General features: G+C 40.5%; 1 protein-coding gene across 1 annotated transcript in view; it reads left to right on the forward strand.

Annotated features, from left to right (window-relative positions):
• LOC128661293 (zinc finger protein 271-like) overlaps positions 1-16,576 on the forward strand; it is a 111,622-nt gene extending 95,046 nt beyond the window's left edge. The window contains exon 3 of the mRNA XM_053715564.1: positions 7,454-16,576. Coding sequence (XP_053571539.1) covers positions 7,454-9,583 — 2,130 coding nt within the window. The 3' untranslated portion in view covers positions 9,584-16,576. The remainder of the gene's footprint in view (positions 1-7,453) is intronic.
• Positions 16,577-21,719: the final 5,143 nt, after the last annotated feature.

Consider the following 21,719-nt stretch of genomic DNA (forward strand, 5'->3'; position numbering starts at 1 on the left):
GATAGCCTGAGAACGCCGGATCCTGAACCTATCAAGCTGGGCTCTGAGATAGCCGCTGAACCGGAACGGTGCGTATACATAGAAGACTCCATAGAAACATCATCATGTGAGTTGATTTGCGGAGTTGACCTACAGTTTCTACCTTATGAAGGGACAGATGCCTGGGATTCCCCAATCCAGTACCACAGTTTTCTGACACGGAACTTTTCTGTCTGGTCACTCAGCCCCTTCACTTTACTGCAGCCGTTACACGCTGGCTTAAAATTGGTTACGGGCATAGGATAAAGGACAACTTCTAAAGATACATACAGCAGCCTAAATTGTCTCTCAGGACCCTTGAGCTGTAATTTTTTTTTTCTCTATCTATGTTATAATACAATGTGTTTTTCTCATGTGCATTAACCCTTAATTTAGGGTGTTCTATCTTTAGATTGTTTGTATATTAAGTAATCCTAACTCTATCATTGATACTTATTGTTTATGTGTTTGGAGATCTGCGCTACATCATATTGTGACTCTATCGGGCATATCTTATTAGATCCTTCTGTTAATGATTTGACACGGACAGCCCCTTCTCATTTAGACACTACCAAGCTATCTTTGTTCAATACTTTAGGTTGATATCAATCTTATACCAAGGTGCATATATTGGATATTTATAATATTATTTCACTATATATTAAGTAGTCAGTAGATAGGGGAGTCATGTTATACCATCCCTTATTAATAGTCAAGCAATCCTTGAGTTTTAACTATTAGCCTGCACTATCAAACTAGACACTGACAACTTCCCCACATAAATGCAGAGTAACAACCAGCCAGATTACTGGCATTGCTTATGTTCCTCAAGTTAGTTGAAGCTCTTTATCTAGAATGCATATGTTGGTTCCATGGATGTGCAATGATACTATGTTCTAAGGTTTACCTTATCTATAGTAATCCAGTATATGCTAAAGCTTTAGCCGTTTGTAAAATCTTATATATGTGATATTTAGTTCTTACACTATATACTATATTGGGATGTCACGCCTTATTGCAGAAATGTCTACACAATAATGTACTCTGAACTCTAAATATGGCTTTATTATATTTGGTTGGACACTTCCTAGGTAATGCAAACGACTCACATTTGACAACAAGTTTAACTCAAGCTTATTAAGTAATCCTAACCCTATCACTGATACTTGTCGTCTAGGTGTCTGGAGATCTACGTCATATCATATTGTGTCTCTATCGGGCATATCTTTTTAAACCCTCCTGTTAATGGTTTTAAACGGACAGCCCCTTTTCATTTAGTCACTACCAAGCTATCTTTGTTTAATATTTGTGGCTGATATTAATCTTATACCAAGATGTATGTACTGGATGTCTATATTATTATTTCACTATATATCAAGTAGTCAGAGAAGTTTTGTTACATCATCCCTTATTAATAGTCAAGCAATCTTTAAGGTAGCTGAGCATACATTATTTTAACTATTAGCCTGCACTATCAAGCAAGACATTGACAACTACCCCACATAAATACAGATTAACAACCAACCAGATTACCTGCATTGCCTATACTATGTTCTAAGGTTTACCTTATCTTTAGTAATCCAGTATATGCTTTAGCCGTTTGTAAAATTTTACATGGGTGTTATCCAGTTTTTACACTATATACTATATTGGTATGTCACGCCTCATTGCAGAAATGCCGACACTATAATGTACTCTGAACTCTAAATATGGCTTTATTATATTTAACCGGACACTTCCTAGGCAATGCAAGCAACTTACATTTGACAATAAGTTTTAACTCAAGCTCCTAATATCGCCCTACAGGAGATTTAGCATATTATTTATTCATAGTCATGCAGGGATAGGCTATTTTGAGGCTATTTTGAGGCCATTTACTATAGCCTCGCCTGGTTACATGTATATGGCTTACATTCACTCATCCCCCTATATGTAATTTCTTCAGGACACTAAACCTAGAGACCCCAAAGCTCCACCAGACCAGACCATTACTCTAACAGGCTCCGCCCCCCTCCCCCCCCTTCCCCAACTGGAGCGGCTCTGGCCCGCTGAAATCCCCATCCCCCAAATAAAACCTTTATACTAACCCCCATTTTACCCTGACGTAGTTATAGTGGACAAACAGTTATAAGAATCCCATAGTAAATGGGGGCTCATCATCATTATTTTCATTTAGCCAAAGGTTATAAAAAGAGGTTGTGTTATAATATGTCCCAGCTTTCTACATCTTCCACACACAGGTTCCTAATGCGACTCTATGATGATCTTACTATTCTGTATGCTTTGTAATTTCACTATCTTGAAGGTTTAGACCAAACTTATTCTCTTTAAGAAAACTGTAAAGATGTATCGTTCAAACTAAGATGTATATTCTGACATATTTTCTGTATTTCTGATTGTAATCTTTCGTTACCTCAATAAAAAAATATTATTCAAAAAAAAAAAAAAAAATGGTAACTGTAAGGTCTATCCTGCCTTTTGTTCAGCAAGGGCATTATATGTCTACAATAGATTTACAGGATGCATATCTGCATATTCCGATTCATCCAGATCACTATCAGTTTCTGAGATTCTCTTTCCTAGACAAGCATTACCAGTTTGTGGCTCTGCCGTTTGGCCTAGCAACAGCTCCAAGAATTTTTACAAAGGTTCTCGGTGCCCTTCTGTCTGTAATCAGAGAACAGGGTATTGTGGTATTTCCTTATTTGGACGATATCTTGGTACTTGCTCAGTCTTCACATTTAGCAGAATCTCATACGAATCGACTTGTGTTGTTTCTTCAAGATCATGGTTGGAGGATCAATTTACTAAAAAGTTAATTGATTCCTCAGACAAGGGTAACCTTTTTGGGTTTCCAGATAGATTCAGTGTCCATGACTCTATCTTTGACAGACAAGAGACGTCTAAAATTGATATCAGCTTGTCGAAACCTTCAGTCACAATCATTCCCTTCGGTAGCCTTATGCATGGAAATTCTAGGTCTTATGACTGCTGCATCGGACGCGATCCCCTTTGCTCGTTTTCACATGCGACCTCTTCAGCTCTGTATGCTGAACCAATGATGCAGGGATTACACAAAGATATCTCAATTAATATCTTTAAAACCGATTGTACGACATTCTCTGACGTCGTGGACAGATCACCATCGTTTAGTTCAGGGGGCTTCTTTTGTTCTTCCAACCTGGACTGTAATTTCAACAGATGCAAGTCTTACAGGTTGGGGAGCTGTGTGGGGGTCTCTGACGGCACAAGGGGTTTGGGAATCTCAGGAGGTTAGATTACCGATCAATATTTTGGAACTCCGTGCAATTTTCAGAGCTCTTCAGTCTTGGCCTCTTCTAAAGAGAGAATCGTTCATTTGTTTTCAGACAGACAATGTCACAACTGTGGCATACATCAATCATCAAGGAGGGACTCACAGTCCTCTAGCTATGAAAGAAGTATCTCGAATTCTGGTTTGGGCGGAATCCAGCTCCTGTCTAGTTTCTGCGGTTCATATCCCAGGTATAGACAAATGGGAAGCGGATTATCTCAGTCGCCAAACGTTGCATCCGGGCGAATGGTCTCTTCACCCAGAGGTATTTCTTAAGATTGTTCAAATGTGGGGACTTCCAGAAATAGATCTGATGGCCTCTCATCTAAACAAGAAACTTCCCAGGTATCTGTCCAGATCCAGGGATCCTCAAGCGGAAGCAGTGGATGCATTGTCACTTCCTTGGAAGTATCATCCTGCCTATATCTTTCCGCCTCTAGTTCTTCTTCCAAGAGTGATCTCCAAGATTCTGAAGGAATGCTCGTTTGTTCTGCTGGTAGCTCCAGCATGGCCTCACAGGTTTTGGTATGCAGATCTTGTCCGGATGGCTTCTTGTCAACCGTGGACTCTTCCGTTAAGACCAGACCTTCTGTCGCAAGGTCCTTTTTTCCATCAGGATCTCAAATCCTTAAATTTAAAGGTATGGAGATTGAACGCTTGATTCTCAGTCAAAGAGGATTCTCTGACTCTGTGATTAATACTATGTTACAGGCTCGTAAATCTGTATCTAGGGAGATATATTATAGAGTCTGGAAGACTTATATTTCTTGGTGTCTTTCTCATCATTTTTCCTGGCATTCTTTTAGAATTCCTAGAATTTTAGTTTCTTCAGGATGGTTTGGATAAAGGTTTGTCTGCAAGTTACTTGAAAGGACAAATCTCTGCTCTTTCTGTTCTTTTTCACAGAAAGATTGCTAATCTTCCTGATATTCATTGTTTTGTATAAGCTTTGGTTCATATAAAACCTGTTAAGTCAATTTCTCCTCCTTGGAGTTTGAATTTGGTTCTGGGGGCTCTTCAAGCTCCTCCGTTTGAACCTATGCATTCATTGGACATTAAATTACTTTCTTGGAAAGTTTTGTTCCTTTTGGCCATCTCTTCTGCCAGAAGAGTTTCTGAATTATCTGCTCTTCTTGTGAGTCTCCTTTTCTGATTTTTCACCAGGATAAGGCGGTGTTGCGAACTTCTTTTGAATTTTTACCTAAGGTTGTGAATTCCAACAACATTAGTAGAGAAATTGTGGTTCCTTCATTATGTCCTAATCCTAAGAATTCTAAGGAGAAATCATTGCATTCTTTGGATGTAGTTAGAGCTTTGAAATATTATGTTGAAGCTACTAAGACTTTCCGAAAGACTTCTAGTCTATTTGTTATCTTTTCCGGTTCTAGGAAAGGTCAGAAGGCCTCTGCCATTTCTTTGGCATCTTGGTTGAAATCTTTAATTCATCATGCTTATGTTGAGTCGGGTAAAACTCCGCCTCAAAGGATTACAGCTCATTCTACTAGGTCAGTTTCTACTTCCTGGGCGTTTAGGAATGAAGCTTCGGTTGATCAGATTTGCAAAGCAGCAACTTGGTCTTCTTTGCATACTTTTACTAAATTCTACCATTTTGATGTCTTTTCTTCTTCTGAAGCTGTTTTTGGTAGAAAAGTACTTCAGGCAGCTGTTTCAGTTTGAATCTTCTGCTTATATTTTCAGTTTTTATCATTTAAACTTTATTTTGGGTGTGGATTATTTTTCAGCGGAATTGGCTGTCTTTATTTTATCCCTCCCTCTCTAGTGACTCTTGCGTGGAAAGATCCACATCTTGGGTAGTCATTATCCCATACGTCACTAGCTCATGGACTCTTGCTAATTACATGAAAGAAAACATAATTTATGTAAGAACTTACCTGATAAATTCATTTCTTTCATATTAGCAAGAGTCCATGAGGCCCACCCTTTTTGTGGTGGTTATGATTTTTTTGTATAAAGCACAATTATTCCAATTCCTTATTTCTTATGCTTTCGCACTTTTTTCTTATCACCCCACTTCTTGGCTATTCGTTAAACTGATTTGTGGGTGTGGTGAGGGGTGTATTTGTAGGCATTTTGAGGTTTGGGAAACTTTGCCCCTCCTGGTAGGAATGTATATCCCATACGTCACTAGCTCATGGACTCTTGCTAATATGAAAGAAATGAATTTATCAGGTAAGTTCTTACATAAATTATGTTTTTTCATCAGGATAAGGCGGTTTTGCGAACTTCATTTAAATTTTTACCTAAGGTTGTGAATTCTAACAACATTAGTAGAGAAATTGTGGTTCCTTCATTGTGTCCTAATCCTAAGAACTCTAAGGAAAGATTGTTGCATTCTTTGGATGTAGTTAGAGCTTTGAAATATTATGTTGAAGCTACTAAAGATTTCAGAAAGACTTCTAGTCTATTTGTTATCTTTTCTGGTTCTAGGAAAGGTCAGAAGGCCTCTGCCATTTCTTTGGCGTCTTGGTTAAAGTCTTTGATTCATCATGCTTATGTTGAGTCGGGTAGAACTCCGCCTCAAAGGATAACAGCTCATTCGACTAGGTCAGTTTCTACTTCCTGGGCATTTAGGAATGAAGCTTCGGTTGATCAGATTTGCAAAGCAGCAACTTGGTCTTCTTTGCATACTTTTACTAAATTCTACCATTTTGATGTATTTTCTTCTTCTGAAGCAGTCTTTGGTAGAAAAGTACTTCAGGCAGCTGTTTCAGTTTGATTCTTCTGCTTATAATTTCAGTTTTTTTTTCATTTTAAGATTTAAACTTTGTTTGGGGTGTGGATTATTTTTCAGCGGAATTGGCTGTCTTTATTTTATCCCTCCCTCTCTAGTGACTCTTGCGTGGAAGATCCACATCTTGGGTATTCATTATCCCATACGTCACTAGCTCATGGACTCTTGCTAATTACATGAAAGAAAACATAATTTATGTAAGAACTTACCTGATAAATTCATTTCTTTCATATTAGCAAGAGTCCATGAGGCCCACCCTTTTTGTGGTGGTTATGATTTTTTTGTATAAAGCACAATTATTCCAATTCCTTATTTTTTATGCTTTCGCACTTTTTTCTTATCACCCCACTTCTTGGCTATTCGTTAAACTGATTTGTGGGTGTGGTGAGGGGTGTATTTATAGGCATTTTGAGGTTTGGGAAACTTTGCCCCTCCTGGTAGGAATGTATATCCCATACTTCACTAGCTCATGGACTCTTGCTAATATGAAAGAAATGAATTTATCAGGTAAGTTCTTACATAAATTATGTTATTTATATCTGCGTCTTTAAGAACATTCGTGTCAGTGACGTTTTATAAAGGGGGAGGGTAAAATAAACTACTCCCCCCTCTGTTCTTTTAGACAGATCATGTCCAACAACTTCCTAACCTCATCCCCTAACCTAGTTCATTACTCAGAACACCGGCAACTCCATCTTCCCCTGCCCTGACCTCGCTCATGGAACACTCATAACTACACTTATGCCTACCTTGTTCCCATTTGTGGAACACCCAAAACTCCCCCAGTGTTCCCCACCCCAGAACCAACACTGATTTGTGTGCTTATTTTTACAGTGAGTATTATTAAACTAATAATGTTTTTGGCTGTTTATATAAATAGAACCACAGCTGAAAGCTAAAGATTATCATAAGGTCACTGCTTCTTACCCTCTCAAAACATCTCACATTGATGATTAGTCTGTGATGATTAGGACATCATGTTCTCACCCAACTGGTTGAGCATGAGCTGTGCAGGGCTATATGTGCAGTTGCTTGTACAATGTTAAATGAGGATGATGGATGTCACCTCTCTTGCCCAGAATACAGATGTATTTGTTCCCTGGCTGAGAAAATTAACCACACGCACTTTGTTTAATTCGGCCATATAACTTGTTTTCATCAGTAATCAGTCATTTAGGTTACTATGATGTAGTAATGTTTACGTTCTTGTCATCCTTTTTAATTTGTGATTTAGAGGTAAATACATTTAAAAATACAACACGGAATACATTTTTTGAGTATAAAAAAATGTTTTATAATTGAGATGAATTATATCATAAAAAATAAACATTCTTATTTTTCTTTATTCCATTTCTTTTTATGTAGACAAACACATGAATAGTTCATATCCATCCTTCACTATAGGAAGCATCAGAATGATACCGCAAACTACAAAAGTCCTAGACACCAATGACTATTCACAAACATTGGGGATATCACAGCAGATATTTAAAGAAGATGGTGAATTGGCAGGAACATGGCAGCAATCATTATGTACAGAGAGTAATTTAGTCATCAATCAAGAGGACAACATTTATGACTTATCTAGTGAAATTATTATCCCAGAGGATAAACCACACACATTTACTGAGTTTTCAAAACATATTAAAGAAGGGAGAAGTCTACAGTATGAAATGATTCATACAAAGGAGAAATCTTTCAAATCTTCAAAATGTCAGAAAAGCTTTAGATGGGAGTCTCCTCTACTAGAACACTACAAAATTCACAAAGGTGAGAAACCACACACATGTCCTGAGTGTGGCAAATGTTTTACACAAATGGATCATCTGAAAACTCATAAAAAGATTCACACAGGAAAAAAGCCTTTCACATGTACAGAGTGTGGAAAAATTTTTACACAACAGTGTGATCTGAAAAAGCATGAACGGAGTCACACAGGGGAAAAGCCTTTCACATGTACAGAGTGTGGAAAAGGTTTTACACAAAAGAGTGATCTGAAAAAGCATGAAAGGAGTCACACAGGAGAAAAGCCTTTCACATGTACAGAGTGTGGGAAAAGTTTTACACAAAAGAGTGATCTGAAAAAGCATGAAAGGAGTCACACAGGAGAAAAGCCTTTCACATGTACTGAGTGTGGAAAAAGTTTTACAGATATGAATAATCTGAAAACTCATGAAAGGAGTCACACAGGGGAAAAGCCTTTCACATGTACAGAGTGTGGAAAAAGATTTACACGTATAAATTGTCTGAAAACTCATGAAAGGAGTCACACAGGGGAAAAGCCTTTCACATGTACAGAGTGTGGAAAAGGTTTTACACAAAAGAGTGATCTGAAAACTCATGAAAGGAGTCACACAGGGGAAAGGCCTTTCACATGTACAGAGTGTGGAAAAAGTTTTACATATATGAATAATCTGAAAATTCATGAAAGGAGTCACACAGGGGAAAAGCCTTTCACATGTACAGAGTGTGGAAAAGGTTTTACACAAAAGAGTGATCTGAAAAAGCATGAAAGGAGTCACACAGGGGAAAAGCCTTTCACATGTACAGAGTGTGGGAAAAGTTTTACACAAAAGAGTGATCTGAAAAAGCATGAAAGGATTCACACAGGAGAAAAGCCTTTCACATGTACAGAGTGTGGAAAAAGTTTTACACAAATGAGTGATCTGAAAACTCATGAAAGAAGTCACACAGGGGAAAAGCCTTTCACATGTACAGAGTGTGGAAAAAGATTTACACGTATAAATTGTCTGAAAACTCATGAAAGGATTCACACAGGAGAAAAGCCTTTCACATGTACAGAGTGTGGAAAAAGTTTTATACGAGTGGAATATCTGAAAACTCATGAAAGAATTCACACAGGAGAAAAGCCGTTCAGATGTACAGTGTGTGGAAAAAGTTTTACACAAAAGAGTGATCTGAAAAAGCATGAAAGGAGTCACACAGGAGAAAAGCCGTTCAGATGTACAGTGTGTGGAAAAAGTTTTACACATATGAATAATCTGAAAACTCATGAAAGGATTCACACAGGAGAAAAGCCTTTCACCTGTACAGAGTGTGGAAAAAGATTTACACGTATAAATTGTCTGAAAACTCATGAAAGGAGTCACACAGGGGAAAAGCCTTTCACATGTACAGAGTGTGGAAAAGGTTTTACACAAAAGAGTGATCTGAAAACTCATGAAAGGAGTCACACAGGGGAAAAGCCTTTCACATGTACAGAGTGTGGAAAAAGTTTTACACATATGAATAATCTGAAAACTCATGAAAAGATTCACACAGGAGAAAAGCCTTTCACATGTACAGTGTGTGAAAAAAGTTTTACACAAAAGAGTGATCTGAAAAAGCATGAAAGGAGTCATACAGGAGAAAAGCCTTTCACATGTACAGAGTGTGGAAAAAGTTTTACACATATGAATAATCTGAAAACTCATGAAAGGATTCACAGGGGAAGAAACCTTTCACATGTTTATAAAGTGGAAAAAAGCTTTTCCATTTAAAGGAGAGGAGAGTTCACAGCTTCATTCATTACTAGTGGGAATTAAGAACCTGACCACCAGGAGGCAGCAAAGACACCCCAGTCAAAGTTTCCACATCCCGGGTCATAGGAGGTGGTGAGTGCCCCGTCCATTGGTAGTTATAAAGGTGTTTGTCTTATCTTTTCACAACAAAGGCTATGGAGGATTCTGACGCATTAGAGAGTAGTCCCTCTGTAACTAAGCCTTATACCTGTGTTTATTGTGAGGTTTTGGTAGACCAGCCTGCGCAACTGAGTTCCACATGCCTTGAGTAGGCTACAACTTCTAAACATAAGAGAATGTCTAGCACTACTGAGCCGTCCACCTCTGAGGGGTCACCGTCCCATGAGGTGCATTCCCTAATGGCATCCCGTATCCCACATGCAGCGCCCCAGGGTCCGACTGTTACCCCTTTGGGGAGATTGTTTGGATGCCTGATTTTGCGGACCAGCTTGAAACGGCAGTTGGTAAGGTGATCCATGCTTTGCCATGTTCTGCTAAGTGCAAGTGTAGAGCTTTTCATAGCAGCCCGACCAAGGAATTGTCTCGGTTGGACACTCCGGATGGGTGGTACGACGACGAGGGCCATTCTGGCGCTTTGGAAGGGGCCCTTTCTGGGTCAAAATCCATGTCATCTAAACCCCGGCAGCGTAAGAGTCTGACTTAAGGTTTAAGATGGAGAACTTGCATTTCTTACTAAAAAAAGTACTGGCTACTTTAGAAGTTCTCAGAACAGAAGCTTCCGGAAGAGCCCTCCATTCCGAATTTAAATAAGGTTTACGAGGACAGGGTGGTTCCCCAGACTTTCCCAGTTCTTGTGAAGATGGCAAACATTATAAAGAACGAATGGGAGCGGTTAGATTCTTCCTTTTCCATTTCTTTTTAATGTAAAAAGCTTTCCCCCATTGCAGAGGCTCAGCTGGAACTGTGGGGGGCCATTCCCAAGGTGGATGAGGCCATCTCCATGCTCGCTAAACACACGACGATTCCTTTAGAGGATAATTCTTCATTCAAAGAGCCTATGGATAAAAAATTGGAAAACATGTTATGAAAGATGTTTCAACACACAGGGTTTGTTTTTCAACCGGCAGCGCTGGTCGCTGCAGTTGCTGAAGCTGTGTCATATTGCTGTGATGCCTTATTTGATGTGATTGAGGGTGAACCCTCTTTCAAGGAAGTGCAGGAAAAGATTAAGGCTCTGAAGGTGGCCAATTCTTTCATTCGTGATGCTAATATGCAGATTATCTGCCTGAATGCTTAAGTATCTGGTTTCTCGGTTCTAGCACGCAGGGCTCTGTGGCTAAAATCCTGGTCGACGGACATGACCTCTAAAACGAGGCTCCTGTCTTTACCCTTTAAGGGCAAGATTCTGTTCAGTCCAGGTCTGGACTCAACTCAGGATAAGAAAGCGAAACCTAAGGGTTCTATTTTTCATCCAAAAGTGGACCAACCCAAGGGCGCCTGCAAGCCTGCTCAAGCTTGGAACAATCTAAGCAGAACAAGAAGCCCACCAAGACTAACTCTGCATGAAGGAGTGGCCTTCGACCGGTCTACGGACCGAGTGGGTGGCAGATTGTCTCTATTCTTAAACGCCTGGTTGCAGGATGTTCAGGACCCCTGGGTTCTGGAGGTAGTCGCCCAGGGTTACAGGATAGGGTTCAAGTCCTCTCCATCCAGGGGCAGATTCCTTTTATCAAATCTATCCTTAAGGCCGGAGAAAAGAGAGGCCTTTCTGGATTGCGGGATCTCTCTGCTTTAGGTTTTATCATACCAGTACCCCACGCAGAAAGGGGTCTTGGGTACTACTCAAATTTGTTTGTGGTTTCAAAGAAGGAGGGCACGTTCCGCCTGATCCTGGACCTCAAATGTTTAAACAAGTTCCTGTTTGTTCCATCGTTCAAAATGGAAACAATCAGATCTATTCTGCCCCTGGTTCAAGAGGGGCAGCTAATGACCACTATAGACTTGAAAGATGCCTACCTTCATGTTCCGATTCACAGGGACCATTTCAGGTTTCTCAGATTTGCCTTTTTGGATCAGCATTTCCAGTTTGTGACTCTTCCATTCGGTCTGGCGATGGCCCCGAGAGTTTTCACAAACGTCTTGGGGCCCCTCCTAGCTGTTGCCAAATCTCGGGGCATCGCAGTGGCGCCCTACCTGGATGATATCCTTGTCCAAGCTCCATCATCCCATCAGACAGAGACTCATGCCAGGGCCCTGCTGCAGTTACTTCAATCTCACGGTTGAAAGATCAATGTCGAGAAGAGTTCACCAGTTCCCAGTACCAGGGTGGAGTTTTTGGAAATGATCATAGACTGCGTGTCCATGAAGATCTTTTTCACGGACAAGCAACGCACAAATATGATATCTACCTGTCCTGCCCTTCAGTTTACAGTGAGACCATCTGTTGCTCAGTAATTGGGCTCATGGTTTCCAGCATGGACATCATTCCATTCGCTAGGTTTCATCTCAGACATCTTCAATTGTGCATGTTAAGGCAGTGGAACAGCGATAATTCCGATCAATCACAGCTGATATCCATTGATGTGCAGTCTCTGATTTCCCTCTCTTGGTGGATCCGCCCGGACCAACTGTCCATGTGAACATCCTTTTTGAGACCATCCTGGGAGATTGTGACCACAAAAGTGAGTTTCGGGGGATGGTGAGCTGTTTGGGGTGCTAGGATGGCACAGGGGAAGTGGTCTTGGCTGGTGTAATGTCTCAGTGCTGCGTGAGAGTGGATCACAGCTGCAGAGTTATATTAAATAAATAATATGTATCACTTTGGCAATGGACTATTGATCAGCATAGACCAAGCTGCTTGCAGTGAAATATTTATTCTGTGAAAATTAATTTGCGGAGCATAGGTATGCCTGGCAACTAGAAAAGGAAATCAGAGTTGCTGTTGAAAGTCACAGCAACATAATAAACATACTCAGAGGCAGGAAGCTGAATTTCAAATAGCTTATATCTCTACTTGATTGTAGGAATGATTAAAGTTCATTTGTGTCATTAGATAGTAGTAATGTAGTTATAAGCCAGAGTCCCAGTTAGTTGTCAGTATTGCTGTTAGTGCAGAAGTAAGTTACAGGAATTGTATGCATAAGCCGTCAGTACAATCACAGCATGGAGTCTGGTTGAGCTTAAATCTGTCCCAAGGAGTGTTAGTCAGCCTTGCGGTCAGTGAAGCAACAGTGTAAAGTTTTGCAGCGTTTAAGTTAAGCACAGCACTATTAAGTTGGTATAGCGCTTACCCCCAGAGCCGATGGAGTGGAACAGGAGAGGAGCTGCTTGCTGAACGTCCTGCTGCGAGATCCGTGGGACGCTGTGAGAGGAGAGGTTGCGCTCCGTTGCGGCAGCTGGGGGGAGGAGTCCGGTATAGGTGAAGCGCTTCAGTGCTTAAGAGATTGTGCGATTCACAGAGGGAGACAGAATCAAACAGACTGCAGCTGCTGGTAGAACAGTTGTAGCGTAAACGCTAGAAAGATAAAGTCTCTTAATTATATAGAAGTTCAGTCCGGTTATGAGCGTGATGTCAAAGCTTCTGTAGTAAATGCTCCCAGGGAGCAGACAGGCTCCGGTTTGGATATAAAAGTTGAACTGCTTGCTATCTGTAACACAGCATATAGGTAACTCTGTGACTTCAGAGGTTGTCTGGGAATTTAATAATTAAGCACCTGTCTGCAGTCAGGTGATGCTTTAAGTACAGGTAAGCCTGAGTCAGGTGACCGGGAAAAGGTGAAAACAAAAACACGGAGTGGAATCCTTACAGCTGGAGTCTCTTCTTCCAATAAATATCCTGGAGCTCTAAAGGCATGGCCCCATCTGGGGGATTTTAACTTCATCAGGTTCCAGACGGACAACATTACCTCAGTGGCTTACATCAACCACCAAGGCAGTACGAGGAGCTCCCTGGCAATGAGGGAGGTGTTTCCTATACTGGAGTGGGCAGAGTCCCACAGTTGTTTGCTCTCGGCAATCCACATCCCGGGTGTGGACAATTGGGAAGCGGATTTTCTCAGCAGGCAAACTTTTCATCCGGGGAAATGGTCTCTTCACCCTGAAGTGTTTGCAGAGATCTATCTCAGATGGGGGACGCCAGAGATCGATCTCATGGCATCAAGGCTGAATTGCAAGCTTCCTCAATATGGATAGAGGTCGAGGGACCCCCAGGCGGAGCTAATAGATGCATTAGCGGTACCCTGGGGGTTCGGTCTAGTGTACATATTTCCTCCATTACCGCTTCTTGCTCGTGTAGTGGCTTGTATAAGGCAGGAGAGAGCATCATCCATTCTGATTGCTCCTTCGTGGCCGAGGAGGACGTGGTTTGTGGATCTGGTGGGGATGTCATCCTCTCCGCCGTGGAATTTACCCTGTCTCAGGGATCTGCTGGAACAGAGTCCTTTTCAACATCAAAGCATCTCGATGCTCTGAGGCTGACTGCATGAAGTTTGAACTTTTAGTCTTGGGTAAAAGCGTTTTTTCTGAGAGTGTGATTGACACTTTAGTTCAGGCAAGGAAGCCAGTCACTTGATGCATCTACCATAAGGTGTGGAGGACTTACTTATCCTGGTGTGAGAGACATGGATACCCTTGGCACAAGGTGAGGTTTTCCAGGATGTTGTCCTTCTTCCAAGGGGGGTTGGATAAGGGTCTGGCCACTAGTTCCCTAAAGGGACAGATTTCAGCTTTATCAGTTCTGTTGCATAGGAGACTCGCTGAACTCCCTGACATTCAATCTTTTGTTCAGGCTCTTTCTCGAATCAGGCCTGTCTTTAAGCATTCTGCTCCGCCTTGGAGTTTAAACTTGGTACTTAAGGTTCTGCAGAAGGTTCCGTTTGAGCCTATGCATTCTCTTGACATAAAGATTCTGTCTTGGAAGGTTTTTTTCCTGTTGGCTATTGCATCAGCACGCAGAGTATCTGAGCGGGCGGCCTTGCAGCATGAGCCTCCTTATCTGGGGTTTCATTCGGATAAGGCTGTTCTTCGCACAAGCTTGGGGTTTCTCCCCAAGGTGGTGTCTAACCGTAACATTAATCAGGAAATAGTTGTTCCTTCATTGTGTCCTAACCCCTCTTCTCCTAAGAAAAGGTTGCTTCATAATTTGGATGTGGCTAGAAAGGATTTCAGACAAACTAAATCTCTTTTTGTTGTATATGCAGTGAAGTACAGGGGTCAGAGGGCTTCTGCTACTTCTTTGTCTTTTTGGCTGAGGAGCTTGATCCGCTTGGTCTATGAGACAGCAGGAAATAGGCCTCCTCAGAGAATTACGGCTCATTCCACTAGAGCGGTAGCTTCACCTTGGGCCTTCAAAAATGAGGCTTCTATGGAGCATATTTGCAAGGAGGCTACCTGGTCCTCCTTGCAAACTTTCACAAAGTTTTGCAAATTTGACGTTTTTGCTTCTGCGGAAGCTGTTTTTGGGGGAACGGTTCTACAGGCTGTGGTGCCCTCAGACTAAGGGTCCGCCTTTTACCCTCCCGGTTTCATTCAGTGTCCTCTATAGCTTGGGTATATGTTCCCACTAGTAATGAATGAAGCCGTACACTCTCCTCCCCTTTAAATGAAAAACATAAATTATGCTTACCTAATAATTTTATTTCCATTGAGGGGAGGAGACTCCACAGCTCCCGCTCCTATCTCCGATGGGCTGACCTAAATTTATTATCTTCTTCTGGCACCATTTATACCTTGATGCTTCTACTGTTCCTTGTTCCCTCGGTAGAATGACTGGGGGATGAGGGGAGTGGGGGAAGTATTTAAACCTTTGGCTGGGGTGTCTTTGCCTCCTCCTGGTGGCCAGGTTCTTAATTCCCACTAGTAATGAATGAAGCAGTGTACTCTCCTCCCCTCAATGGAAATAAAATTATGAGGTAAGCATAATTTATGTTTTTATTGAAATCAGGGATATAAAAAAACACCAAATATTTACACACAAATAAACTTTATATACACAGTGTACAAACCTTTTTACAAATATCCTAAAGAGGACAAACTCTCTAAATAGAAGCAACAAAAAGGATCCCATTGTAAATAATATTTACTAAATCCCAGTTATAAAAGCCCCAGATTGGAAGTGCTGTCCTTTGTTCCTCTATATATGTGTCCCTCAGTTTCTCTCATATCAATGTGATAGAATACAAACACCACACAGGAATATACAGATCTGCCCTCATACTGACCAGTTTACACAACCATTTACCACCAAAGCACCCCCAGTGTTTATTAACATGCCAGTGTTAGGAGTTGTACGTTTGTTTTACATAGGGGAGAAAATAATTACCTTTACAGAATAAAGGAGTCTTTATATGAATAGAGTGTTAGAGACTTATATAAACAAGAACATCAGTCTCATATGATTGACATATGTGAGATACATTTATTGTGCACATCATGTGGATAAACCTTTTCTTATAGCAATAGATGCTTAGCATTGTACATGTTATATACCAGAGGAATTACTGAGGGAAACTGATTTTATTTCATGAGACACAATATCAGTAACCGTTATATATGTTATCATAATCAGTTTAATTTAAATGGCTACTATAACCTACATGTATACTGGGTATGTAATATGTGTGTCATGTGATCATAATCAGTTTAATTTAAATGGCTACTATAACCTACATGTATACTGGGTATGTAATATGTGTGTCATGTGATCATAATCAGTTTAATTTAAATGGCTACTATAACCTACATGTATACTGGGTATGTAATATGTGTGTCATGTTGTGTAACTTGATATTATGTCTGTTAGATGTTTTCATGTTAGTTAGAAGCCACAAGAACTGATAATAGCACATACTGTATATATAAAGGGAACATTATATGTCTGATAAATCCCTTTGTATCAAGAGCACAAGTGTTGGGTATATTTATACCATTGTGTGCATATATCATGTAATGCTGCTGTTTACTATATAATGATATACAATGTTTTTTATGCAAATAAAAAGTGATTGAAATCCAGACCAGTATTTTGTGTTTTTTGTAAAAGTGAAAGTTAAACGCTGATAATTCAGATAGAGCAGCAATTTTACCCAACTTTCCAATTTAATTTGCTTTGTTCTTTTGGTATCCTTTGTTATAGAATAAACCTAGGAGGCTGATATTATATGAGCTTTGGGGCGTGCACGTGTATTTAGTACTCTGTGCAGAAGTGTTTGTAACTATGTATAACAATGCTATAAATTTTCTTGCAAACTCTGCTGTCTGAAGATACGTGCACACTCCTGAGTTCACCTAGGATTATTCTTTAACAAAGGATACTAGGAGAATTAAGCACAAATTATAATAGAAGTGAATTGGAAAGTTGTTTGAAATATCATGTTCTATCCAATCCATTTAAGTTTAATTTTGACATTACTGTCCCTTTAACAGTACATAAAACAATATCAAATGAACCCCAACCTACACCAACCCAGATTATTAATCACCAGCAAGACTTTATACACAGGCATTTTCTGTTACTTAAATCATACTTAAAGGGATATGAAATGACACTTTCATTATTCAGATAGAATGTGTCTTTTTATGACACTTAATTTCACTTCTGTTATCAAACTTATGTACTACTGGGAGCTGACTGGTGGCTACACACGTCTCTTGTCATTGGCTCACCAGATATGCTCAGCTAGCTCCCAGTATTATATTGCCACTCTATAGCTGACAGTCTACACCTTAGTCATCTTAAAGTCTTACCTTAGATTAAGCTGTATATAGCTCCCTGCACCTTTTCTATATCATGTAGTAGGAACAGTAAAACAGTTATAATAAAATGTATATTGTCTCTGGCCACTTTGAAATGGCTGCCAAGCTCCCAACGGTGTAAGTCTTGCGGATCTGAGAAAAATTAAAAAAGAAAAAAACTTAAATTTAGCTTAGCACCCAGGTGAGAAAGTGCTTAGCACTCAAAGGGTTAAAAGACCTTTATTTTCATTGGTTGGGTCCAAAAGACAAGAGGACAACGTTTGAAGCCTGCAATAGGCTCCTAGTCAGGTACATGACTAACGTATTCGGCGCTAGCGGTAACCTTACCTAAATAGCATTAAAAACCTAACTTTAAGTTTTCAGGTGCACGTTCATGTTTTCCCCCATAGAGATCAATGGAGAGATAAAGAAAAAGAAAAAAACTAACACCCACTCTGTCGCGCAATCACCATGACATATTCTCATTAGCACAAACCCGACATGAAAATATGAATATTTCATATTCCAATGTTCTTGTATAATATTCACAAACATGATTGCATAATGTAATATGCACAATAATAATTGCATACTGTAATTTGTGCATATAAAATATGTATACATATATATTAATGTGATTATATGTGTATATGTCTGTAAATACATATATACACATATACACACGCGTATATATATATATATATATAATATATACCATTTGACAGATACATATCCCGGACTGACCATAGGGCATACCGGGCAAATGCCCGGTGGACCGCCGGTTTCCTTAGCCTCGCCCACACCGACCGCTGTCACTCACAGGTGTAGTGGGCCAATCACACAGTGATGTGGTGTGATGGCCGGAGCAGCTGCACGATACACATGATGCGAGTGATGTCAGGTGACATGTGGAACTCGGGCCCGCCATTTGTGTGTCCCGCACACACTGATAGTGGCGCCTATGTGCCGAGTGGTGTAACGTTATGACCACTGGCACCATGTGCTTAGGGTGTCCCACTGCCCAGCCCATGATCCACTGAGTAGATAATTTGGAACCGTAGTAGCAGGCGCAGCTTCACCGGGTCTGTGAGATGCACTGTCGCACATCACGTGATCACTCATCAGCTTGAGAAGACCCACATGCCTCACGCTGTACAGATTCACTCAGAGATGCTCAGGAAGATTACACTGTGATTGCCTGTCACTGCAGAGGTGTGAGAGTAATAAAAATTTGGCACTCGGTTGCACTACTGTAATGTGTGGCCAGCTGGTTGCGGTGTGGCTTATTTCAAATTCTCACAGTGGGCTGTGATGCCACGTGCCGTGTCCACTTGACAGTCAGAAGGAGTAGGTAGGACTAGGAGGACTCTGTTTTAGTTAGGAGCAGTCTGTAGTGAGGCACGTTACAATAAAGGCACGTTTTTTTTTAAAAGACCAGCGAGTGCAAACCACTGTTTATTGAGATATTCAGTGTATATACAGATGTGCACTTATATGCTTTGTTCTCTAGAGATATCCAACCATATTAGAGCTTACAAATATGCATTTCAATTCTATTTACTTTTTGTTGTTTATTTTTTCTGTTTTGTTTTGTTCTTTTGGTATTTTAGTTTTTTGGGTGTGTCGACCATAAACATTTGTGGCTCTAATCTAAATCTGAATCTCTTTTGCCTTATTTTTCACAGCTTCCTTATATATATTTAATCTCTCTTCTGCTCACAAATAATTTCATTCCACCTGTCTAATCTCACAGTGGCTAATATTGCTGGCTGCTTTACTGATATGGCAATGCCACCTAATGTCTTTAGACCAAGACTGACTATTTACCCATAAAACTATACACATCCTGCACATTAAAGTGAAGGTAAAGTTTTCACATTTGGAACATCAATGCATTGGCTAATATTATAAGAAGCTAATCGCTAATGTTTTTTATCTAATATTTTTCAAGTTTAAATGTGTAAAGAAAGGTACTCCTCTGACTCACGGGGATCCGTCCTGCTAGCGGTGGCTGTGAAAGAAATTACCTCACCTTCAAAACACCTCTGTCCCGATGACTGCCATCTCCTCTGTACCCGTCCTCTGTTCTCGACCGTGCTCGGGGATTTTTTCGGACGGCGCCTGACGTCACTCTCTCGTGACCGTACCTAGCCAATCACGGGGCAGACTGGGTGCGCGGTGTCTTTGCTATTCTCCAGCTCCTACCGGTCACAGCAGTGATTTGAATTACACCTACCCGGAGCTCTCACGGGTAAATACGGGTAAATTCGGGCAAGCAGCCCTATTGCAGCAAGCAATGGCCCCTTCCTAGGCCAAACGATATCCACAGAAAAAAGAGAATGCCGCTAAGGTAAAACTCAGTACTTTATTGATCAACATAAAAACTTGATGCCAGCGTGCAGTAACAAGTATTTTCAAACAGCTGCTTAGTCACAAACAGGCCAGTCTGACGCGTTTCGGCTGATATGCCTTATTCATAGACTTAATTTTGTTAATTCACCTGTGGGACTTTAAATGCCCCCTCACAATCTGATTGGTAGCCTGTGTAATGTGTCTGTAATAACTCCTCCCTTATGCATAATTGACATTGATTGACATCTGCCTTTGCACACAACATACTTTTCATTATTTAAAGCCTGTCACAGTTGCCTATTACATTCATAGACATGTCACGTTTGCCTCAGTGATTTCTGGACCTATTATCTAAACCCAATTAGGATAAGAATAAGGGAAAATATGTGTTGGTTTATAATGTTGTGTGTCACAGAAAAGAAAAGAAATAAAATAAAATTAGCCAGCCCTCATGTAGCTTAACACTAATGTTCCTAAATTGTTATATGTATGGAGCAGCGATTATCATTATCTGTATTCGCTTTTTGTGAATAAATCTGACATAAATAAACTTCCTAAATTTGAACACAATTTGTTCAATCTTTATATCACAGTAATGAACACCAACATATTGTGTTAATTATACAAGGGAGTTCGGTACACCTATTCCTTGTCCTTTCCACTACTCCCAAAAATTGATGATGTCATTTGTTATATTCATGCCCACTGGTCTCCGTGTATTTAGGGTGAAGATCCAGTATGCCTCTCTACGTAATAGCTCCTGCATCCTACTACCCCCTCTAGGTTTCTTGTCTATCACCTCTATGATCATCCATCTGAAGTTACTTGCATCACCATGATGATCATACAGAAAATGTTTCGCTACCCCTGTAGTTGTTTTTTCTTTGTCGATATCATTGAGATGCTCTCTTATCCTTGCTCTAGCCTCTCTTGAAGTGCACCCCACGTATTGCAAATTGCAAACGTTACATGTCACCAGGTACACGACAAATTCTGACCTGCAGTTAGTGCATCTCTGACATTCAAAAACCTTCTTTGTATGTGCCGATTGAAACACCTTGCTTATTAAAGCATAGCTGCACGCTGTGCAACTTCTGGCACCACATTTGTAGTGCCCTTTGCTGCTCAACCAGCTACTCTCTTTTTTCGGTGGCTTGAGCATACTTGGGGAGATCATATTCCCTATGGTGATATTCCTCCTAGGAACAAATCGACAGCCCTTGTCTATCACATTTTTTAAGATGTCATCACCTCTTAGAATCTGAAGATTCTTTTTGATGATGTTACAAATCTTGTGAAATTGACTGGTGTATGCTGTAACAAATGTAATCTCACTACGGGTTTCCTGTTTTCGTTGTTTTGGTAATAACAATGTTTCTCTGGGCATATTCCTGACTTCTCTCTGAGCTCTTTTTATAGGACCCTCTGGGTACCCCCTTTCTCTTAGTTTTGCCATGAGAGTCTCACTTTCTGTTTCAAAGTCCAACTCGTCAGAGCAATTGCGTTTAGCCCTGATTAGCTGGCCCTTTGCCACACCATAATGCATATGGCATGGGTGACTGCTTCTCGCATGAATCAATGAGTTGGCTGAAATCGGTTTAGTGAACAGTTTCGTCCTAACCCCACCAGCAACGCTGTCACCTATTAGCGTGATGTCAAGGTAATCTACCTTTATCTTGTCAAAACAATGAGTAAATGACAAGCCCACATCGTTGCTGTTGAGGTATGACACAAACTGCTCACTTTGTTCCCTGCTGCCTGACCAAACAAACAACAGGTCATCTATGTAGCGCTTGTAGCCAACTATCTGTTCACTGAAGGGATTTGTATCTGCAAAGACGTGGGACAGCTCCCACCAGCCCATGAACAAATTAGCATAGGCTGGGGCAAATTTGGCTCCCATCGCTGTCCCACGCCTTTGCAGATAAAAACATCCATTAAAATTGAAGAAATTGTGATCAAGCAAAAATTCAATGACTCGTACAATGTAATCCCTTAGTTCAGGCGAATAGTCACTCAGAAAGTCTAGCATATACTTAATGGCCTGTAGGCCCTTATCATGTGGTATGAC

Source organism: Bombina bombina, chromosome 5 (assembly GCF_027579735.1).
Source record: "Bombina bombina isolate aBomBom1 chromosome 5, aBomBom1.pri, whole genome shotgun sequence".
Lineage (NCBI taxonomy): Eukaryota > Metazoa > Chordata > Amphibia > Anura > Bombinatoridae > Bombina > Bombina bombina.